At 33.5% G+C, this 25019-nt stretch overlaps 2 protein-coding genes across 3 annotated transcripts; one reads left to right on the forward strand and one right to left on the reverse strand.

Moving 5' to 3' along the window:
* The first annotated feature begins 17 nt into the window (after window positions 1–17).
* On the forward strand, window positions 18–16920 carry LOC144854758 (regulator of nonsense transcripts 1-like). Of its 2 annotated transcripts, XM_078712721.1 has the most exons (22): window positions 18–68; window positions 173–390; window positions 1433–1575; window positions 2363–2452; window positions 2965–3174; window positions 4831–5043; window positions 5570–5739; window positions 6144–6242; window positions 6863–6971; window positions 7317–7524; window positions 7780–7850; window positions 8528–8675; window positions 9056–9187; window positions 9613–9756; window positions 10110–10323; window positions 10594–10711; window positions 11057–11356; window positions 11739–11913; window positions 12371–12458; window positions 12656–12921; window positions 13380–13526; window positions 14081–16920. In XM_078712721.1, the coding sequence occupies exons 2-22, from the start codon at window positions 202–204 to the stop codon at window positions 14195–14197; spliced, it is 3351 nt and encodes a 1116-aa protein (XP_078568847.1). In that variant the 5' UTR covers window positions 18–68; window positions 173–201; the 3' UTR covers window positions 14198–16920. The 2 variants fall into 2 exon arrangements, with proteins under 2 accessions (XP_078568847.1, XP_078568846.1); XM_078712720.1 differs by having other exon boundaries at window positions 43–390.
* A 560-nt stretch (window positions 16921–17480) lies between these two features.
* Window positions 17481–20564, reverse strand: LOC144854367 (small ribosomal subunit protein eS6-like). The gene is made up of 5 exons (XM_078712316.1): window positions 20493–20564; window positions 19664–19795; window positions 18572–18782; window positions 17931–18080; window positions 17481–17783 (listed from the first exon to the last, which is right to left on the reverse strand). The coding sequence occupies exons 1-5, from the start codon at window positions 20496–20498 to the stop codon at window positions 17542–17544; spliced, it is 741 nt and encodes a 246-aa protein (XP_078568442.1). The 5' UTR covers window positions 20499–20564; the 3' UTR covers window positions 17481–17541.
* Between the last annotated feature and the right edge of the window lie 4455 nt (window positions 20565–25019).

The following is a 25019-nucleotide window of genomic DNA, read 5'->3' on the forward strand; positions in this document are numbered from 1 at the left end:
TGTGCTGTTCGTCACGCTTTTGAGTCTTGCGCCGTGTCGTGTCATTTGCACGCAGAGGGATTTTGAGAGTGAGTGCTAGGTATTTTTAGGCTTAGAATTTAACATTATTTATAACCACTTGCCTGCAATATAACTTAAAATTTGTATTCACATTCGATTTCTAATGCATTAGAGAATATTGTGAGATAGGAAACGTTGAAAATGAGTGAGGATACTTATGGACCAACAACCGCTCAAACTTTGACTTTCCTGGACCCTGATGAAGGCGAGCTGATGGGGGCTGATACTCAAGGCTCAGAATACGACTTTACAGACTTCACCTTACCTTCACAAACCCAAACTCAACAGAGTCAGGCGTCTCAGCTAGATACCAGTCAGAGCCAGAGTCAGGTAGGAAACGTTTGATTAACAGGTTTCAAGATATTAATTTGACCAATTTTTAAAATATTTATCTGATTTAAGTTAAAACTATAAAAAGACAATTAAAGAAAGTAAAGAAAAGTGTGTGTACGTACGTGTATGATCATGTAGGCCTGGCCTATATGATCATGATGATGTATGATTGTTGTTAGAAAGTTTTTGGCCCTGAGTTCTGTGTGTCTGTACAGTAGATATTTTTAGTAGTAGAATACCTTTCCTCACTCGCAATCCATGACACTCCATGCACATGCTAACACAGTAAAGTAACACCACACTCCACAGACATGACACTTATATTATTTATTTTCAAAAATATTTATTATTATCTTTCTATTCTTAAAGCCTGGTTTCCATAAAATCGCTACACCGTCGCTACAGCGTTTCCATTAAAACCGCTACACGCGCAGATGTCGCCGACGCAATCGGGAAGGCTCCCCGATCATCGCAGTCAAATCGGCAATGTTCAACCATGTTCAACTTTGCCGATTTTGTCGGTGATGAATCGTATACGCATACCAAAGAATATTTAGCGCTCGCGTACTAGATCCCCGATAAATTCTAGCGTTTCCATAGAATCGCTACGCTTTGTCGTGTAGCGATTTTATGGAAACCAGGCTTTACATTGCCATATTCTAAGGCCTGTTTTTCACTCAATGTGGAGTTGCATTGAGTTAACCAGATTCAACGATTTTACAGAAAAAGCACCCAAGCCAAGAAAACTGAATGATTCCTGCTTGTGATCATCATCATTATTAATTCTTTAACAATTTTGAAACTAGCTTAACATCAACTGGAGAACAGGCTTAAAAACGTTACAGTTTTATTTATATTGCAATGCTGTATGTTAAATTTAACAGGTTTAATTAATTAGTAGCGGTATTTAATTTTGGCATTTGTTTTTGTGCAATCATATTGTTTTGATAATGTTTTAATTTGTTAAAAAACCTTCAGCCTGTAGTTTAGACAGTAGTTGTTTTAAAATTAATCTAAAACTAAATTCCTGAATTTCTAGGCTGACCAACCTGAGAGACCATTGCAAAATGGATTTATTGAGAATGGAGTGACAGTGGTTGGTCAAGGTGTGAAGGAACTCACATTTGAAGATGAGGAGGACGAGGCTTTCTTCTCCAAGGAGTTGCCGACACATGCATGCTGGTAAGTCATGCTTTCAACACACATTGTTTGTAACCCACAGAACCTATTCAGGGAAACATTAAAAAGATATGATGACAACATTTTTGAAGGGCTGTTTTGTTTTTATATAATTATGCAAAGGATAACCATAAGCAAATCCTTCTTAAAGGTGGCAATCCTGATCACAAAACATATACACAAGATGCCCTACATAAACAAAGTCTTATTACAAGTCTTTGGGAGTGAGAGTTATAAATTGTCATTAGAACAAATCCTGACACTAACAGGACTTGAACCCAGGAGCCTTGGATTGGTAGCCAAGCATCATAACCATCAATTCACAACTCCACTCTACTAACTGTATTTAAACTCTTTTTGGAGATACTGTAGTGTGTACAGTGTACTGCATTATTTTTGTATGAACACCTTCTAAATTTAGAAATTAATTTTTTAAGTTAACCAAAAGCAAATACACATTACTGTATGTACTACACAATTACTATACAATTATTATTAATTTAAAAAATATCTATATTATAGAGTGGATGTTTGTATTACTCATCTTTCCTATTTTACGCATCCATATGATACACATTGGGTATCAATTGAACTCGAAGGTTTTATAGTTTTTTATAATTCAGTAAAATATGATTTGGTTTTTTATGACCAAATAATAGAATAATTGATACTTTTATCCACAGGCAGCTTGATAGTATTTTACTAAACAACTAGAAAAACTATAAATTGATTCATGAAGTGCCATATTTATAATAGTATAAAATATAACAAATGATATCTCTAATCTTAGCTATTGTGGAATTCATGACCCTGCATCTGTTGTCATGTGTAACAAGTCTAAAAAATGGTTCTGCAATGGAAGAGGAAACACTTCTGGAAGGTAAGAGATAAAATTCTATCTTGAAACTAATTTGCCTACTTACAGATCCTTATCTCTTGTTTTTATTAATGCTGGTACTCTAGTGTATAGTAAGTTTGGTTAATTATATAGTTTAGACTTTGCAATTATGTTTAAGCAGTTGATAGCATGCTGTTACTTGCATATAAATTATATGCATACATTTTAAATGTAAACAATTAAAATTCTGACCTTTGCAGTCTTCTGATTGGTTGAAATTTGTATTTCTAGAGGGCACATGAGGGAATTAGTTTTGTTAAGCTTACAAGCAAAGACTGATTGAATTCATACTTTCTGGTTCAACACCATCCATGCTTTTTATTTTGACAGTCATCCTACCCAAAGCTACAGTACTGTACATTTATCAATAAGTACAACTGTTTTATTAATGTTACTGACATACAGTACTTTTATATGTAATTTACTATGTTAAATACAAATTGGAAATTTTTATCTTTAGTCTAAAAAAATGTATAATACTTGTTTATCCTTAGTCACATTGTGAACCATCTTGTACGTGCTAAATGTAAGGAAGTTACCCTGCATCGTGACAGTCCCCTGGGAGAGACCGTGCTTGAGTGTTACAACTGTGGCTGTCGCAATGTTTTTCTTCTGGGTTTTATTCCAGCTAAAGCCGATTCAGTTGTCGTGTTGCTCTGCCGTAATCCTTGTGCGACTCAGAGCAATTTGAAGGATATGAACTGGTAAGATTTGAATTCATCATGCATCAATGTTTACTTGTTTCCCGTACACTTTCGTCTACGGGATCGAGGCGAAGCACTCAGTGCTTAAAAGCCCCTCTTAACGATAAAATCATATTCAATGAAAACTTCAGCGGGTGGTTGGACCATGCGACGTTAAGTTTTGCTTTGAACGAGTTCACCGTAGCAAATGAAACTACATCCATAGGTAGAGCATTCCATAAGAGAATAACTCTCCTGGAGAACATGTCCCTCCTTATATTAAGACAAGAGCTTTTAAAAATAAATGTTCATTACTAAAGCATTGTCTACACTATAAAACTTTATGTGACAACAAAATGTGATGTGCCCACATATGGACATGGTCATGTCATATCACTACCATATTTGGGCACATCACTACCATATTTGGGCACATCACACTTTCTTTGTCAAACTAGTTTGATTATGTAGACAGAGCTTTACAGTACCCTTTTATTGCCAAGCAAAAATATATTCCAACTTAAAAAAGTGAAACTTATTTCTGTTTAACCTCCTCCCCCACCCTTCTTTCTTTTTATGTACACCATCATGCATTGCATAGGGACTAGTTTCCATATTTTCCATATTAAAAACCCTCTGTATGACCTTGCTCACTCTAGCACCTACCATTGACTTCCTGATTTGTGGGTGTGTCTGTTTAAAAGCATTATCATACATTGGGTGTAACTGTGTCAATTTGAAGGCATTGTGTACATCATTCATTGATGCATGTGTGTCAGTCAGAATGCATTACATCCTACATGAGGGGTGTGTATATTTCAAGGTCTTCCATCCTTTTTATGACCTTGCTCCCAGAATTATCATGTGATCTAATTGCCACCTACCACCATTAACTTTCTAAGCTTTTTTTAAATACATCCTAATCAGTTTGAATTAAACTTTATGGAAATTAATTTAATAAATCCTACTTTTCATATTCCTGTTTGTAGAGTAAATGTTTTAAAAAATGGTTTAGTAGATTAAGTCAAACTTATAATTCTTTTACTTTAAGAAACCCTGAGTTAGATATCTTTAGTAATAATCTCCGTAAGTTTCGCAACATTGTTAGTAGTTTAGTTTAATATTTTTTATTGTATGTGTACGTGTTTGTCTGTGTTCCCTCTTGTAAGTGGTGAACCATGAGTTCACTGTTGGTTGGGAAATGAAATAAATAAAATAAAAATAAATTGATGACATAATTAAAAATGTTACCAAAAATATGGTAATGTCAAAAAATACAGAATACAGTCTACAAAGTCAATAAAGCTGAGTTCATAGTATAGTCCTAAATGTGAACCGAATCAGTTTGAAAACGTATTGTAGTATAGGTATTATATTTAACACTAGTATTTTTACCATTAGCCATGGAGACAGGTTTATTAATAATGATTTTTGCCAACTGACCATTAGACATTCTGGCTGTATGATTCTGTGTAATTCATATTGTATACACATATTTTCTATAAAAAGAGGAAGGGATAATTATGTTAATAATACTACCATACAGTAATGGTAGTCTTATATTGAGACTTTAATGTTTCTAAGCGCTTTACAAAATAATCCATAAAATATCCTAATTTGAAAGTAATTTTAATTTGATTAATTTACTAATTATCAAGAGTCTTTGTTTTTTTACAGGGACCCTTCCCAATGGCAGCCGTTGATTCAAGATCGTTGTTTCCTAGCCTGGCTAGTGAAGATTCCATCTGACGATGAGCAGCTTCGGGCCAGGCAGGTATCAGCCCAACAGATTAACCGCCTAGAAGAGCTATGGAAGGACAGCCCAGAAGCTGTGCTTGAGGACCTTGAGAAGCCTGGGGTAGATGAAGAACCTGCTGCTGTTATGCTCAGGTAATTACTAAACCTAATCATAGGTTCCATTTCACAACTTTTGGGCTTTGTGTCTGTAATTTTATTTCCTTATTTATTTCTAATCGACGGAACGTGTTTAATCGCATGAGTTAACAAACATAAAGAAGCTTAGTAAAAAAAATACAAGCATGGGAAAATTACAAGTTAATCAAACGATTGTTCAAATTTGTTATTGCAAAATCTTTAATACCCAATTAGAATATAGAGAAAAGTTGCAAAATACACAATTGTAAAAAAATAAATAGAAATTAGTAAAAAGTGAAATTAATTGTTTAAAATACAGAGCAATTAAATAGTCATGTTAATTTATTGTCATTTGTAAACATATAAAAAACATTTACATTGAAATGAATTTGAATGGTTTCGGCTAACAGCAAATAAATAGAACTTCAACTACATGGTGAAACTATCCCCCGCCGGACACCATCCCGGTACTTCTACTGTACTGTTGGTAAAAAACTAAAGCCCGTCGGACACCATTCCGGTATTTCATTATTTATTTTAGATATGAAGATGCATACATGTACCAGAATGTGTTTGGTCCATTGGTTAAAATGGAAGCTGATTACGACAAGAAGTTAAAAGAAGCTCAGACTCAGGAGAATATTGTGGTTCGCTGGGACATTGGTCTTAACAAGAAACGACAAGCATACTTTAATTTTAGTAAAATTGAAGGTATGGTAAACAGAACTATAACATGCAATAAATACAAATAAATACCCTCATTTTACTGAATATCCTTTGTTATCTGATGACCTTTAACTTCATAACAATTGATCTTACTTCCTGGTATCAACTGAGTTCATTCATGTAGACATAGCATATCAGGTTTCACATGCAACACAATAGTAACATTCTTCTATTGTGGTACATGTTGAAATCCTACTATAATATTAAATTATGACTAGCTTGTTTCGTCATGTTTTTAGCGCTTTTAGGTTTTGTTACTACTAAAAACAAATATATTTTTAATACTCTCTTCCGTAGAGGAAAACTAAGTAAAAATGTGTCTTTTATTATAAGAAAAAAAAATGGGAAAAAAAAATCTTCTTATGATTAACCCTAAACTATTTTTTTAGATGTCAAACTGATGCATGGAGATGAGCTGAGATTGCGTTATGTAGGAGATAAAAGAGATCAGTGGGCAGGTGTTGGCCATGTTATCTCAATCCCCGATAGTATCCTTTTAATTGTCTATTATTAAACTATCAATTTGATTTTTTGTCAAAAGTACTTGGCATTTATATTTTCCATTCCATATATTTTTATATGTATCCTGTGAGAGTCTACAAAAGCGTGTTTATCCCTTTATAGGTCATAACAAAGCTATACTGAGATTGGGTGTCTGACAGTATATGAAGCATTAGAATTAAAATTTGGATCTCTCATATACAAACCATTAATTATAATAATATTCTTATATAGTGCTTATTGCACAATCCTTCTAAGCGCTTCACATTATTACCCTGGCCATTTTTTTTATATAAAACATACTTCCATAATGCAGCTAGTAATCAGCACAAAGATGTGTCTTGACCTAACCTGGTACTCATTTATACACCTGGGTGGAGAGAGGCAAACATAAATAAAGTGTCTTGCCTAAGGATACAAGTGATTGCGACAAGAGTTTGATTCAAACTCATGATCAGTAATCCAACGTCCAACACACACACTAGCCCCATTATGTTTAATGTATTCTAATACAGTACAATGTTTCTTTTGAGTAAAGTCTGATCTGAATTCCTACAGTGTGTGTTGGTGATCTAATTGTATAGTTCAAATCCTTATCTGGTCTCAGACTTTAATGAAGAGGTTGGTATAGAGTTGAAGAGCAACGCTGGTGCTCCGCATGACATCACCACTCCATATGTGGTTGACTTTGTCTGGAAGTCTACCTCTTTTGACAGGTATTGTTTTTTAATTTTAAAAACCATGTATCTATTTAGAATTTATAATGTCACTGTATTGAAATAAACGCCCCAGAAAGAGAGGCATTTATTTGTTTGGGTGTAATATAGTAACAGGTATAATCAAATAATGTTCCCCCTAGATATGAAATACAACACAATTAATATCAACAAGTGATAAATTAAAATACAGTAAAATTATATAAACATGCTTGATAAATTGTAGATCATGGCAGTCAATGAATTCCACTATAAATAGAAATATGTTGTTATACTGTACATTGTTTGTTTATGCATGTTGCGTTCTAGGGCGAAAACTAATAATACATTAATCTTAAACCACAGGATGCAGAATGCTTTGAAGATGTTGGCTATGGATGAGACCGCTGTGTCTAGTTACTTGTACCATCGTTTGCTAGGCCATGAGGTGGAGGAAATGACTTTTAAAGTAAACCTTCCCAAGCGGTTCTCAGCCCCTGGACTGCCTGAACTTAACCACTCACAGGTGTATGCTGTAAAAACTGTGCTTGCTAGGCCACTTAGTCTTATTCAGGTAAATAACATGAAATCTACTTTCTTTTGTACTGGAATCCTTTTGTCACAGACACAGTATAAACTGTGCTTTCTCAGTTTCCCATTATATGGTTTTAGATTTATAAAGCACAGTTGTGAAAAACAATGTTAAAGATGTCCATGGAAAAAAAAGATAGTAAAAGTGAATGCCAAAGAGACGCATTTTTTGCATTTATTGTGTTTGTCCTCGTACGCATTTTACTTTACAATTGTGGTGATTGTGATTATTTTTCAGGGTCCACCTGGAACAGGGAAGACTGTAACAACTGCTACTATTGTTTATCATCTGGCCCGTCAAGCACAAGGGTATGTTTACATTATTATCATGAACATAACATTGAAACATTGTGAAATGTACAAATAAGGGTAGTGCAATACAAATAGATAAATAATACAAATAAGTTTACATAGAGTGTATCCGCTTAAAACTTAGATAAAGTCTGTGTGATGCATTGAATGTTGCTGATCTTTATGAATTCAATATGATAAAAAAATCCTTGTGTTAACACCATTCTACTGTAGAATGCACTTTACTTGGCAAAATGTATATTTCCTTCTTGGAACAATAACGTCCTTAATTTTTAAGTTACCCTGATTTTTTTTTTATATAATGAAGTGTAGACCATGCTTATTGATAAACAAGAAAATGTATTTATTGATGACATCACATTTACATGACATTAAAATCTTTATCTGTATATAAGGCCAAAATATTGAATAGTGCATCCTCTGTTGTAGTTACTGTATCTCAGTTTCCGAGTGCTTCATAAATTAAAATGTTAATATAATCCTGTTTCACTATTACTTTAAACTCTGTCTACACTATCAAACTTTATGTGACAAACAAAATTAGATGTGCCCATATATGGACATGATGATGTCATATCACTACCATATTTGGGCACATCACACTTTATTTGTCAAAATAGTAAGTTTGATAGTGTAGACAGAGCTTTACAAGTTGATCTTTCTTACTCTTATAGTCAAGTGCTAGTGTGTGCTCCAAGTAATATTGCTGTGGACCAACTTACAGAGAAGATTCACAAAACAGGGTTAAAGGTCGTCCGTCTTTGCGCAAAGAGCAGAGAAGCAATTGATTCACCTGTTGCTTTCCTGGCATTGCATAACCAGGTAAGGTCATGTCATGTTCACTGAAGTGTAATAATATAAAGCTTTTCTTGGTAATAAGACTGAGATTTTAAAGATGTCCTTTTAATTTTATGATTTGTTTAAACAGTGTGAGGATAGTAACGACATTTTTAAATATTTTATAAATATAGAATTAGTAACAGAATGCCAAAGCTTCTTTTTTTGTAGCAGTTATTTGCCATTTTAATAATAGAAGACAAGCTTTCTAAACAATATCATGTAAACAATAATTTAATAAAATTCTATATTTAAACCGCCTTTATATTCATTATGTTTTGATCATAACTCTTTATCTATAATAATATTTTTATTTCAATTGATTTTACTTTTACATCCTTATTCATTTCTACTTTTTGTTAAAGATTCGCAAGATGGCCGCTTTACCAGAGCTTGCAAAACTTCAACTGCTGAAAGACGAGACTGGTGAATTATCAAGCCAGGATGAGAAGCGTTATAGAACGCTGAAACGCAACTCAGAACGAGAACTGCTTCAGGTGTGTACATAAGAGTCTATTATTAAATATTATTTCAAAACAATAACAGCAGGCTCATGGCTAGAAAATTAAAGTATGGGAAACAAACTCATGCTTTTTAAACTAAGACTTATATAAAGCTTAGGTAATGGTGATGTTTTGGACATGATAAAAAAACATCCTTGTACTGTGGTAGAAACCATGATTTGATACACTATATTACCACAGTGCCATTTTTTTCTATTTTTATAAATTATTATGCTTCACTGCTCAAATATTTTATATTTAAACATTACCAATTTTAAATATTTTAATATTGTTTCATATATCTTTAATCCATTATGTTAGTGTCTAGTTTCCCGCCGTGACTGAAAATAAATAAACCCATATGTACTAATTGTTGTGTTATAATAGATTGAAACTTATTGACATTGTTATTTTTTTAGAATGCTGATGTGATATGCTGTACAGCTGTAGGCGCTGGTGATCCTCGTCTAGCCCGCATGCGGTTCAGGACTGTATTGATTGATGAAAGCACACAAGCTACTGAGCCAGAATGCATCATCCCAGCTGTACTAGGCTGCAGACAGGTAAGTGTGTACTCTGAAACCTAGGGCCTAGCTATTAACTGATAAAAGGGTGTATGAAGTTATGGTATAGGTATTAGGGGCTAGGAAGGTGAGAGCCTTGTGAAGGTAATACAAACGTATCAATAATTCATTCCTGTTTCTGTGACTGATCTGACATTTTTCTTTCAATCCACGGTCAAACATAGAAAGTTACTTATTATGAAAGATGCCTACTCCAAATGTAGTTTAAACCTCTTTACAATTCTGGTCATTTTGATATCCCATGCATATGTATCAATGCAATAGCAAGAACATTATACACTATCCCTTAAAAAATAAATAGAATCTTGAGTTTAAATGATTACTTTTTCCAGCTAATCCTTGTTGGTGATCACTGCCAGTTGGGTCCTGTGGTGATGTGCAAGAAAGCTGCGAATGCTGGCCTCTCTCAATCACTGTTTGAACGTCTTGTAGTGTTGGGTATCCGACCCATTAGACTGCAAGTTCAATATCGCATGCACCCAGAGCTCAGCAAGTTTCCCTCAAACATCTTCTATGAAGGGTCTCTACAGAATGGTGTGACAGCTAGTATGTTTTTAGTTATTACGTTTCATTTGAATTACATGTTACACAATATTCTTTACAAATAAAATTCTGTAACTTTCTGTTTAGCCAAAGGCAAGTACTTATTCTATTGATAGGTGTTGTTTGTCTAAACAAGTGAAAATACTCTATATTACACAGAACAGTACACATTGCTATGCTACATTGTGTCATCAAAGGCCATTTATCCATACATCTTAGATATATCTCAATACTTCAGTGTTAACAGGGTTAATTAATTATTTTGTATTTTAGGCGAGAGAGTGACTAGAGGTATAGAGTTTCCTTGGCCTCAACCAGATAAACCAATGTTCTTTCAGGCCACCACCGGCCAGGAGGAAATCTCCAGTTCTGGAACATCATACTTAAACAGGTAATTGCATCATTTCTGCTGCTATAGCAATAAATAAGAACTTTAGAATCGCTTTCATAACATAGTTTGTAGTTTACATAATACAAGTTTTTGTACATAGTATAGTACATAGTATAGTACATGGAATAGTACTTAGTATAGTACTTAGTATAGTACATAGTATAGTACGTAGTATGGTACATAGAATAGTACATGGAATAGTACATATAATAGTACTTAGTATAGTACATAGTATAGTACATAGTATAGTACATAGTATAGTACATAGTATGGTACATAGAATAGTACTGTACAAAGAATAGTACAGAATCAAATAAATATAGTTTATGTCTTGGTATTTTAAAGGACTGAAGCATCTAACGTTGAGAAGATCACAACAAAGTTCTTACGTGCAGGTGTTAAGCCGGAACAGATTGGTATCGTTACCCCATACGAGGGTCAAAGGGCATACGTGACTACTTTCATGCAGTATAGTGGACCGCTGAATAGTAAACTGTATCAGGAAATTGAAGTAGCTAGCGTAGATGCATTTCAAGGACGCGAGAAGGATTTCATTATTCTGTCGTGTGTACGTTCAAATGAACATCAAGGCATTGGATTTTTAAATGACCCAAGGCGTTTAAACGTTGCTTTGACTCGTGGGAAGTAAGTTACATTTAAATAATAATAATGTTTATACAAAATATTGACTAGAGATGACTTGTTTTTAAATACAACAAATGCATTTCTATCTTTGCTATAAATTATTTTTACCATTAAAAAATATAATACAACTTGCAATAATAATAATAGTGTATATACAATATTGAAAATAAATTAGAGGCAACTACCTCAACCCAAAAGTATTATATGTAATAAAGGAGTATTAACATTTGAAACAAATTAATTTGTTAATGATTATAGTTAGTTTTACATTTAGTTTTTTAAGTAATATTGTTACTGTATAATATAAAAACAAGGATATTTGCATTAACACTAACATTTAGTAAACCTAAATGTTGACCTTGAATGTGTTTCTGTGTTGCAGGTATGGTGTAATTATCGTAGGTAATCCTAAAGTTTTGTCTCGACACCCTCTGTGGAACCATTTACTTAACCACTACAAGGACCAGAAGGTTCTGGTTGAGGGACCTCTTAACAACCTCAAGGAGAGCCACATGCAGTTTAGCAAGCCACGTAAGCTGGTGAACCCTGCCAATCCAGTGAGTCAATTTTACTTGAAAATATGGAAAAGCAACAAGATGCTCTTTTGATTTCAGTTGTGATGGAAATTAGATTTCCATCGAGAATAAGTTTTCATGATGGAAGTTGTATAATTTTGCAAATGCTAAAAGCTCTGTCTACACTATCAAACTAGTTTGACAAAAAAAGTGTGATGTGTCCAAATATGGTAGTGATATGACATCATCATGTCCATATCGGCACATCGAATCCTTATTGTCACATAAAGTTTGATAGTGTAGACAGAGCTTTACTTTGGTCGACTTTTTAAATAAATAAATAAATACTGAAAGAATTGTTATAGTGTGCAAGTTAGTAATTTTAAAAAGGAACAAAGTTTTTAAGCATTATGTTTTATTGGAGGGTTAACATTTATATTAAATGTACATTAGTAAGTTCAGTTTGTATTTTAATTGATATTTACTTGCTTTTTTCTAGGGTGGCCGATTCATGAGTACAGCAATGTTTGATGCCCGTGAAGCCCTGATTCCTGGCAGTGTTTATGATCGATCTGGAGGCCTTAATGGTAAATTGTGTTACTTGTCTAGATTATTCAATGTTGATCAAAGAGATTTTGTTTTTGAAACAAGTTTTTTGTAATATATGACTATTTGCATGATAAAGTGTTTGCGGTACAACATGCATGTAGTTCTGAAAAGATATATGCTTTGTATAAGACAAGTTCAAACAAAATATTAACATTATTTCAAATTTAAACTCTAGGCCCAAGAGTTCCCAACAACTTTCATGATCGCATGGGATTCATTGGTGCTGAGACTGCCCAAGCTGCTAACATGAATATACCAATTCCGGTAGGCATGTTTATGCACCATCCTCCTGCTCACTACTATAACAACCCACCCCCGGCACACGGACAAGCAAGGAACAAGAACGGGCAAATGCGACGTAAGAATCGCAACCAGCAAAGCCAAGCAAGTCAAGGAAATTCTCAACCAGTGTCCCAGTTTAGCTTGTCCATTCAGAGCCAGGCAAGTCAGGTTTGCTTGTTACAGTGATGCTTATCTTTTAATTATTTAAATGCAAATTACTGGGGGAAAAAACAGTACTATGGTATGGGGTGAATCTCAATTTAGACGCACTAGAAACTAGAAGACACAGATAAATTTTATTTAAAGGAACCATGGTTTACATTGTTTTTAGAAATAATTTCAAATATAAATAAAAAATGTATTGTACGGCACCAAAAGCTGTATGTGATACGAAAAAAAATAAATTTGAAATTTTTATTGAACATACATAAAATATATTCATGACATTTATTGAGGATAGAAGCATTTAAAATCTTGGTTTGGCTTTTTTAAAGAATAATTACATTTTAAGATCTTTGAATGAAAAACACAAATTCATGATGTGATCATCAGTTTTGCATTTATCAAGTATTTATGTATTTGTGTATTTTTATTTTGATGTGCATTTTATCTATCAGGATCACTCCCAGTCATTCTCTCAAGGACCCTTGACCCAGGGCAACATGTCAATGAGCCAGCCTTTGAGTCAGCCTGGTTTCTCCCAGCCTGGGCTCTCTCAACCTGGTCTGTCACAGCCAGGTTTATCTCAACCTGAACTATCCCAGGTAAGTAACTGCCTACAGTTTATGGTTTGAGCATTTGTAATTAACCTATTTTAGAAAGTAAGGTTTGTGATATAACATAAAGGCCAATTTAATTGCGGTAATGGTAAGCGGAAGCAAAAATATTGAATCTTTCTTATGACCATTTACATAAAAGGCGGAGTGGACGGTTGAGCGAAAGCCTGCTCAGAATAGATACAATTTCTACATGGGACAAGAATGCGGTTACCGTTACCACTCATTTGTGTAAATTGGCCTCAATATTGGCAATGCTTTGCAGTTCACTCGCTCCATTGTTCTGGTGGTAAAACGAGCCTTCTTGAATAAGGACTATAAACTGTCCAGTGTACACAATATATTTGTTATTGTACTAAAAACTAATACATCTTTCAAGATGAGTAAGAATGTTAGCCTGATGTACTAGTCCATACACAGCCACTGTTGTTGACATGCCAAATAGTGCCTTAATTGGCTGCAATGACATGAATGCTGGTCTATCGGAATGGCTCTATACAAATAAATTAATATGTTTATGGTTTTCTATTTGTTTTCATCAGGATAGTTACTTGGGAGAAGAATTCAAGTCTCAGATAGATGCGGCGCTGTCTCAAGACTCAACCTATCAAGGAGATCGAAACTATGGACCAGGCATCACCAATTATTCACCATTCTAGCGATGTTGGTCTTGCCGGAAAGGCTGTCGCGCCCAAACGCCGGCTGAATGACTACTAAAGTAAACCGAACACAAGATGACGAAGCGGAAGAAGCGGCTTGTCAACCAACAGACGACGTAGATGAAGAGAAGTGTCGTGTGCTTGCACGTTATTGAGTTGCTTAAAAAAGAACAAAGCGTAATGAGTGCAAAGCATTGGAAAGCACTTGGTTATAAGTACAACAAAGTTAAATACGGATGTCTACAAAGGGAGTTTCTCTCTGAAGGCAATTTAAATAAGATTAAAACCTCGAAAGGAATGTAGCTATTTTAAAAATAGATTCTTAAATTCTAACATGATTATATGGGTGATAATGGGGTAAATAAAATCTGTTTTCGCCCCATTACCCAATTTAATTTCTCAACAACAGCTCTTTTGCCACTCTATATAAACTGTGTCAACAACTTCAGAGCTTCTTTCAGATCTGTGTATGATGTGTACAATCTCTGGTGAGGTCAGACATGCATAGATGTAATGGAATTTATGTCCTCTTGAGCAACATACCCATTCAAATAAGGCACACTCAAATAGGCATTATCTATTTTCTCGTAACCATAACCATTTTAAAAATCAGGATTATATTGGTAAAACCATTATATTATACTGTAGCTATCACTTATTATATTGTTTGTTTGTAAATTAATTCAATTGAATTAGAGACTTATCCAACATATTGTGTGTTAAGTCTCATTGATTCAATTTTATAATGGCAGCACAAATGATGCACCAATATAAATTTCAAACAGCTATAAAACATAGAAAATACTAATTTAAAAAATATGATGCAAATTTAAAACACAACCCTATGGTTTGCAGTAAGGACCTATACTTTATGCATGGTACATCACCAAAATCGGTATGTGTAACATGTGATCTGAAAACCCATGTTGATTTAACTTTACCATCTAAACGCACAGCTAAGGCTGCAGTAATGTTTTGATGAGTTTACCGCTAGGTCTAGTAACACACATGTTTAATGAATAGAAAATACACATAAAACAAAATACAGTACTTGTATGATGACCTCATTTTATGTGTACCTACTGTATTTAACTGATGCTAATTTGGACAGTGTATTTGGGCAAGTTGTAGTGCTTCAAAGTAATTTGGTGGTATGTCTGGTAATGTAAAGCTCTGTCTACACTATCAAACTATTTTGACAAAAAAAGTGGGATGTGGCCAAATATGGTAGTGATATACCCAAATAAGGTTATGGTATCCTGTCCATATTTGGGCGCATCACATTTTGTTGTCACATAAAGTTTGATAGTGTAGATAGAGCTTAAGAGTACAACTTGCCAATTAGCATCAATTATTTGACTTCGATTAAAACCAATTTATGTATTGCACTCCCTAACTGTGGAGATTAATTGATTATTTACCATAAAGTAAATTAATTAGCTCTGTCTATACTATCAAACTAGTTTGTGATGTGCCAAAATGTGGTAGTGATGTGCCCAAATATGGTAGTGATATGACATCGTCATCATGTCCATATATGGGCACAACACATTTTTTTTGCATAACGTTTGATAGTGTAGACAGAGCTTTATAAATATAGTTAATTCATTCAGTATTGTATTTGTGCATGTAGATTAGAATGGCAAACCAAACTATGAAATTCCTAAATGTTACTGCATACACCATACTACAGTTAAATCTGAAATGGGCAAACAAAACTAGAGTGAGCCAAGAGCATGTTCGTTCAAGAAATAGCTTTTAATTTTTGTTAGATATTTGGTTAGATAATTTATGTTAATTATTTTTTTACAAATTGTAAACTGGTTTTAGTAAAATTAGATGTGACATTATTGCATACAGCAGTAGATGTTTAATTTGTGCATATTATTTCAGTTATGTTTATGTCATTAAGATTTTGTATGGTCGTGGTAATGTTTTAGTCATTTTAAACAAAGTAAACAAATTGTGAATATTGGTGCAATTATCTCTATAGTCATTTATAGCAGTATATCTTATCTTGCGTATGTATCTTTCACTTTCTGACAGTACGAAGTTGAATTTTATGGGTTTGCAATTGAAAAGTTAGGGTTACCATCCCATCCCATCTTCCCCCTCCTTGCCCCATGATCTGAGCCAAAGGTTGTTCCTGATAACATTCTTAAATAATGCACCAAACTTTATTTATATTTGTACTAAGCCTCTCTATTGAATTTAGTCTAAAACTACTAATAAATTGAATTAAAAAAGTGCACCCAAATGTTCATCCCATAACAATTTTGAGTTTAGAAAGATTTAATAATAAAATTGCTGCATCACTTTGGAGAAGAAATTCCTAAAAGTATATAAACAAAAAATATATATATAGTATTAGTATAGTAACAGTAATTCTGTTAACATTTCATTTTTTTTGTTACAAAAAAGAAGGTTACTCAAAGAGCTTATACAATTTTGCCTGAAATGCCTCAAGCAGGTGATTTTGCAAGTACAGACGCATTAATTTTAGACGTTCCTTTCCCTCATTTTTCCAATTTTAGGTATTTTTTTTTTCAAATCATATTGATATATTATCATAATAAATTCATTACTGTTCAAGCAGGTGATTTTGCAAGTACAGACGCATTAATTTTAGTCGTTCCTTTCCCTCATTTTTCCAATTTTAGGTATTTTTTTTTTCAAATCATATTGATATATTATAATAAATTCATTACTGTTGGATAAACCAATTGCTTTTACTTGTAATTTTTTATTTTAAATACTAATCATATTTACCAACATGTTGAAATCTAAATGTTTTTGTTCATTTGGCCTATATACAAGAAAATGTGTACGGTGTCTACTATCTTTTAATTTGGCAAATAAACAGCATTCTATCAATTGGATCATTGTGTTTTGTTTGTTCGTAACGTATGAATATTTTGATGTCATATCACTACCATATTTGGGTACATCAAACTTTTTTGATAGTGTAGACAGAGATTTTTAGCGATAATCATGAGTTGAAATGATATATAGACAAATTTTTCTCCATCATGAAAGTGCTGGCTAGTCAATTTCTTTTTGTTCGTATGGGTAAAAAAATATATGCATACTAGTATCATTCTCACCATTACATATCACTTTTGCGTACAGGTGTATTGTAGCAGCGTCTAGCTTTCACATGCAAGACGATGAGTGTGAAAATACTTTTGGTGTTCTTCGTATAAAAACAATTTCAAGGAATGGTATGTATATGAACTGGTGTTGTAAGTAAAAGACACATGAAACTAAAAGACCGACTACAACATTTCAGTTTTCAATACCGCCTATTTATTACATCTTTCAAACCACCTTTAAAAACGTCTAATTTATTTATCGGATTGTGATTGACGGTGAGATTCTCTGGCAGATGCTGAACGTTTTCGCTTCAACATGGCATCTCTCTTTTCCTTTTGTCGTTGAGCAAGCAACTTAGCGTATTCGGCAGCGGCATCTCGGTTCTTCTTCACACGTTGCTTTTTCATTGCGATCTCATGTCTCTTGCGTTGCAGACGTTGTGGCGTGATTAGCCTCTGAATTTTGGGAGACTTGAAGCATTTTCGCTTGCTTCCTGTCAATGAAAAATGTAATGCATTAATATTTATTTGTCATAGGGTTAATTAAAAGCCCTAGCAATATAACAGTGTGCAAACACAATGTTAAGCATTATGCTATTGGCCAATTTAGTCCAACAACTAATTAAAAAAACAACACTTACCCTCCTTCTGTGGAAGTGGACGACGTACAACGTACTGGCGCACATCATCTTCACGGGACAAGTTAAAAAGCTTTCGGATTTTACCGGCCCTTTTTGGTCCAAGACGTCTGGGAATGGTGTTATCAGTAAGTCCAGGAATTTCTGAATCTCCTAATAATTGAACATAAGAGAATTTAAAACAATCACATTTCACCAGTTTGAAATATTCATACAACAAATAGCACTCTTCATAACCATTATTCACTTTCCCGTGAAATGAAGGAGAGGGAATATATGTTTTAACATTTACAGCCAATCCCTATACAGGAGACAGACACCTTGTTTATTGATTGATGTGGCTAAGTTGAATAGGCCAGGCTTCCAACAAATGAACACATTCTGTCCATTACTAGAGTAAAATTTTTATCCAAAAATCATCATTGTCATTTCATCAATTGACTGTAGAAGAATTGGCCATGACAACTTTTAGACTTGTATTTTGCCTGTGGTGATGTGCAATATTCAGGCATATCCTATTGCATAAACTTAAAAGCCTACCGTGCAATAGTACCTTCAATTAAAAAAATGATGCAAGGCATGGGATAAAAAATTAACCAATCAAATGACGATGACAACTAGTTGCGTTAATAAAACTAATGTACCTTTCTTGACAACAACCAAATTCAGCACGGACAAGTTGGAATCTACAATGCATCCACGTACAGATTTGCGTTTCCTCTCTCCCTTTCGGCGTGGACGATAGCAGGACTGGCCTTTCTTGAGCAAAAGACGTACTCTGCCTGGTGTCAATACACCCTGCTTCATTGGGAAACCTTGTTTGTCATTGCCTCCACTAATCCTCACAACATATCCCTATAAATACATTGGCAAAAAGTGGTTAGTACAGATGGTAAACCACAGATTATCTATTGATAAATGTTTCCAAGACCTTATTAAATTTACCAGACTCTGGATCCAATTTCACTAAATTAGTTTGTCATTTCATTCATTCATTCATTAGTGGAAATCATCGTTTCCTTTATTGTCATTTGCAATACAGTAAAACAAAATATAGAAATTGTGTTTGCTCTGAGACACAAAATACAGATATAAATAACAAAAAAGAAACACAATTACAATGATATAATGTCACATCACTCTCGTACGGTTTCCCAACTACCATTCAGTGCCCGAATGGCAGCTGGATAGAAGCTGTTGCGAAATCTATTAGTACGAGAAGTGATGGACATTGAGGGTATAGTACTGTGGATGAACTAGTATAAACACATGAACAAATATAATTTAAGCTAGATGCAAACTAAAGATTGTATGTCAATTTCATTGTTAATAAAATATGTGTATATACCCACATGGATAAAAATTATAGAAAATGATACGAAAAGTCTATGCACACTTTGGCCAATACTCGCTCTGATTGGAGAAATCTCGTTAAGTGGGCTATGTCGCAAGACGTTCAATTTATTTATGCTAAATTGCATACCACGACTATACTTGGACTACACTTTTATAAAAGCCTAGGGGTGTTAAATAAATAAAACTATTAAAAATGAATAAGTAAGCATGCAATTGTTGGTTTTAATGTTGGTTTAACATTTTGGTAGGCTATGATGTTCAGTCTATAATATTGTTGTCAGTGAATTGTAGTGTTTTGGAAATACTGTTGAAGGCATAGCTAACAAATGTGCTGGGGCAGAAAAAACAAACTTGAAGGATGCTATAAACAACATGCTAACCTTCCATTCATCACCAAGATGTTCACATGACATTTCATGAGCCATACGCTTGTCAAAGAATGGTCTTAGTTTGTTGATGTCATCCACTTCAATGAGCTTCTGACAGCCAGTGGCTGGGTAGCTGACATTCAGCTGAAAAACAAAAGTATATTTTATTAAGTCAAGTTTAAGCAAATATAAGATTAGGGTAAATGTTTCCATTTGCTTAGCCCAATTCAGACTTTCAATTGAAGAACATGTGGTCAAGTCAACATACACAACCAATGTGTTGAGGTCCCAAAGTTCCAACCAATGCCGGTACAATTTAAAACACACTGGGGGAATTGACATCAGTTATTGTTTGGTGTATAAACAAGTAATTAAATATTAAACAAATTGGACTGGCCTGGGTGGATATTATTAACAATTATTATGAAATATAGGCCTAGGTCTAGCTAAACTGGGGGCCTAGCTAGCTAGGCCCCCTAAACTAACTAGTTTTGGCCAGGCTCTAATAAGGCTTTATTATTGATTTGGTCAATTCAGTTCACAAAGAAAAAATACGGTCTAATCAGGTGGAATAAAATTGTTTACTTACTACCCCCTAGTATAATAATATATCTATGCTTTCTACAATAGGCTAGAGGCCTAGGCTGGCTGGCGAATAGATATAGTAGGCAACTGCTGGCCTAAGCCTAGTAATACAATCATTGTCATCTACATAGTTATACCAACAATTTTACTGTAATTATGAAACTAAAATATAGTATTGTTATTATTAAAGTATTTATGCTTAATATTTTTGTAATTATAGGGCTAGATTATTATTTTTATAAGAAATAATTCCCACCTTCATGGTCGCTGTACTAGTTTTTCAGCATACCACATAAAGAGACCTTTGACCCGGAAAAGCACGTTGAAGAAAATATCGCCCTCTATAGTTTAGTAAAAAAATAGCACTTTTGTGTTTGCTAAGTACTGTAGGCCTACTACCAACTAGTAGCCTTTAGTAAATTGGGTGTTACGTTTAGTGAATATTTTAATAAAGAAGTTTGAGCAAAATTCATTTTAAATTAAAAAGAAAATCCGATAAAAAAAAACAAAAAATGAGAAAGACGATTCAAGAACAAAGATTAACATTCTATTTCAAACATATTATTGTTATCGAATTGATGACCATTTCAATTTTATATGAATAAATTCAATTTATGTTTGTTTTTTTTATCGATATAACATATTGTTTTAGCCCTACCCAATTAACCGTCTATATCTTTTAATCATTTCTCATCATTCAATTAGAAACAGTTATAGGATCTAAAAAAAATAACCAAAATGACTAAAACGCATTCGCTTATTCATTTTCTTTTCAAAGAAACAGACATTTGAACGAATCATGTAAAATAATCTTCTCATTAAGTTTATTTAAAAAGATATTAAAGCACTGTTTTATTTCGTTCCATTTTATCTCAATATTTTTGTTTTGAAAAAAAGTAAAAAGCCTTACACTTCCCAGGGGCCTTCTGCAGAAGATATCTCATTAACTTTTAATACATTTATCTTTTTTCGTTTGTTGTGTAGTAGAGTTGATTCGATATTTCTGTAGCCCGCCACGTTACACCAAGGAAGATGGTAGTTCCTTTTTGACACGTGACGTAACGGCTAGTTTTAGTTGTTTGGCTACGCAGAAGTTAGTACCGCAACAAAGTGTCAGGCACATAGCATATGTATAATCATCTTATTTATACACAGTAAATAATTAATTCGCAATAAATCAGTGACATCATTTCAAACAGGACTCACATAGGCCTACCGCAGCTTCATAAATGAGGATTATTTTATGACGACGGAGAACCAATGTCACCTAATATATAAGGATATGTTTAGGTCTCGTCCAAGCATAATCTTTGAAATATACATTATTTTAAATACACGCGAATACATATAAATATTCATAAATGGTTACGGTATACGTCATCACCGATTTCAGTTTTACATCATGGACAATGAAATTTATCTACTTATATAATCTGGAAATTCCACTTCGCCACATAGTATGAGGTGCAATATGTAGCAAAAGTATGCGTATATAATATTAAAATTGTGACATTGTAGACAAATGTCTTTTGTGATGATGGTAGATTAAAATAAAGTAGCATGCTTGTCTCAGTAAAAGAAAAAAGATAAAGCACTATTTTTGTTTAAAAAAAAGAATAATATAACATACGAATTTATTTAAACTTTGCTGTTTGTTGTTGACGTTAGCGTATGAGCATTCATGCTCATTATTTTCGTATCATTTTTTCAATATTATTGTTTTGAACAGTTTTTATTTTTTAGAAATACAGTAATAATGCTAGCAAAAGGGAAAAAGGAGACATTTAAAAAGTAAAAAGCCGACACTTCACAGGGGCCCTCTGCAGAACGATATCTCATTTACTTGTAATACATTTAAATTCATTTTAATTACTTTTTCGGTATGTGTAGTAGAGTTAATTTTGATATAGTCGTATGTAGCCCGTCACGTTACACCAAGGAAGATGTTAGTTTCCTTTTTGACACGTGGCGTATTGGCTGGTTCAAATCTTCTTTGATAGTCAGGCTACAGGCAGAGGTAGTACCGCAACAAAGTGTCAGGCACACATGATAAGTATAATAATCTTATTTATACACAGTAAATAATTCATTCGCAATAAATCAGTGACATATTCATTTCAAACAAGACCTACATAGGCCTACCGCAGCTTCATAAAAATTGGATGTTTTTAATGATCATGGAGAAATTATTTCATCACGTGCTGACCTAGATATTAGGGACATTTTTAGGTCTCGTCCAAGCATAATCAATACATTATTTTAAATACTGTACACGGCTAATACATATACATATTCATAAATGGTTACCGTAATACGTCACCGCTTTCAGCTTTACATCATAGACTATCTATTGTTATTATAACCTGGAAATTCCCACATAGACGGGGTGCAATTAAATACATAGCAAAAGCGTATGTATGTTGTATTAAACTTTTGACATTGTAGACAAATTTCGTTTGTGATAGTAGATTAAAATAAAGTGGCATATACTTGTCTCAGTAAAAATAAAGTGAAAAGCCCAACACTTCACAGAGGGACCCTTCCTTCGATGGTTGTCATACGTCTTATATCTCATAGTTCACTTTATACAAATTTAAACACTTTTACGTAAGATAATGTTAATGGTAATAATTTAGAAATCGTATTTTGTCAATCGTATTGTATTTTTGTTTATATAATTTACTAGATAGTATGGTGCAGCCCATTACGCTACACCAAAGAAAGATGTCAGTCCTTTATGACACGTAACGTATATGCTGCGCGCAATGAATAGGCTACAGGCAGGTCGAATCGCAATAAAGTGTTAGACATACATCCAAATTATAATGATCTTACTTGTATACAGTAAATAATGTATTCGCATAAAATCAGTGACATTATTTATTTCAAACAACAGGCCTAAACCTAATTTGGATTCTTTGAGGATTTTCTAATTATTTAACTATAAAATTAACCATAATTAGGTAATAAGCCTCATTTAAACATTATAATCTATCCATAACCATGGAGCTAGTTAATTGTATAGCTACATGGAATAACCCCAACGACTAAAACGCATTCGAAAGAAACACATTTTTTAAAGAATCTGTCAAATCGTGTAAAATAATCTTCTCATTAAAAATGTATTTGAAAAGATATTAAAGCACTATTTAGAGCATTCATGCTCATTTCGTATCATTTTTGTTTGGAACTGTTTTATTTTTTTTAGAAATAGGCCTACAGTAATAATGATAAAGTTTGCGGAATGCCGTACACCACGTATATTCTAATATACGTGATACCACAAACTCATATATCAACATTTGATTTCGCCATGCAAACCTTCAAACAATACAGTAATAATGCTAGCAAATGGAACAAAAGGAGACATGTTTAAAAAGTAAAAAGCCGACACTTCACAGGGGCCTTCTGCTGAAGATATCTCATAACTTCTAATACATCTGCTGAAGATTCATATGATTTATTTTTTAATTTTTAGTTTGTGATGTAGTATAGAGGAAATTCGATATTTTTGTAGCAGCCCGCCACGTTACACCAAGGAAGATGGTAGTTCCTTTGTGACACGTGACATAAGGGCTGGTTTGGAATAGGCTACAAGCAGAAGTTGGTACCGCAACAAAGTGTCAGGCAAACATAGTAAGTACAATCATCTTATTTATACACAGTAAATAATTCATTCGCAATAAATCAGTGACATATTCATTTCAAACAGGACCCACATAGGCCTACCGCAGCTTCATACAATTTGGATTATGATGATCATGGAGAAATAATTTCACCACGTGCTGACCTAGATTTTAAGGACATTTTTAGGTCTCGTCCAAGCATAATCAATATGCATTATTTTAAATACTGTACACGACTAATACATATAAATATTCATAAATGGTTACGGTATACGTCACCGCTTTCAGCTTTACACCATTGGCTATATTTATCTATTATATTATAATCTGGAAATTCCCACACTGCGCCACATAGATGGGGTGCAATACGTAGAAAAAGTGTATGTGTGTTGTCCTTTGTGATGGTAGATTAAAATTTAAAAAAATTAAAAGCCCAACACTTCACAGGGGCCCTTCTATAGAAATTAAGGTTGTCATACGTCTTATATCTCATAGTTCACTTTATACAAATTAAAACACTTTTACGTAATGATAATGGTAATGGTAATATATTAGAAATCGTATTTTGTCAATCGCATCGTATTTTTGTTTATAATAGTTTACTTGATATCAGCGTACATAGTTGTTTATATAGTTTATTAGGTAGTATGTTGCAGCCCGCTACGTTACACCAAGGAAAGTTGTGAGTCCTTTATGACACGTAACGTATATGGCCGCGCAATGAATAGGCTACAGGCAGCAGGCAGCAGGCAGCAGAAGAACCGCAGTAAAGTGTTAGACATACATTAACAATTGTAATGATCTTACTTGTATACAGTAAATAATTTATTCGCATAAAATCAGTGACAATGTTCATTTCAAACAACAGGACTACACGTCATAATTTGGATTCTTGGAGAATTTACTAATTTAACTATAAAATTAACCATATTAGGTAATAAACCTCATTTACACATTATAATCTGTTAATAAACAGATTGTTTTAATTTCGATAATGCTATAACAAAAACAAACATAAATATTCATATAAAATGATAATATATAATATATGGTGATATTTCTACACCATTGACAATTTAATTAACAATGCTGTCCGAAATTAACATCTGGAAATTCCCAATCTATAGTACGGGGAGCTATTCGCAGCAAAATGTGTG

Source organism: Antedon bifida, chromosome 10 (assembly GCF_963402885.1).
Source record: "Antedon bifida chromosome 10, ecAntBifi1.1, whole genome shotgun sequence".
Lineage (NCBI taxonomy): Eukaryota > Metazoa > Echinodermata > Crinoidea > Comatulida > Antedonidae > Antedon > Antedon bifida.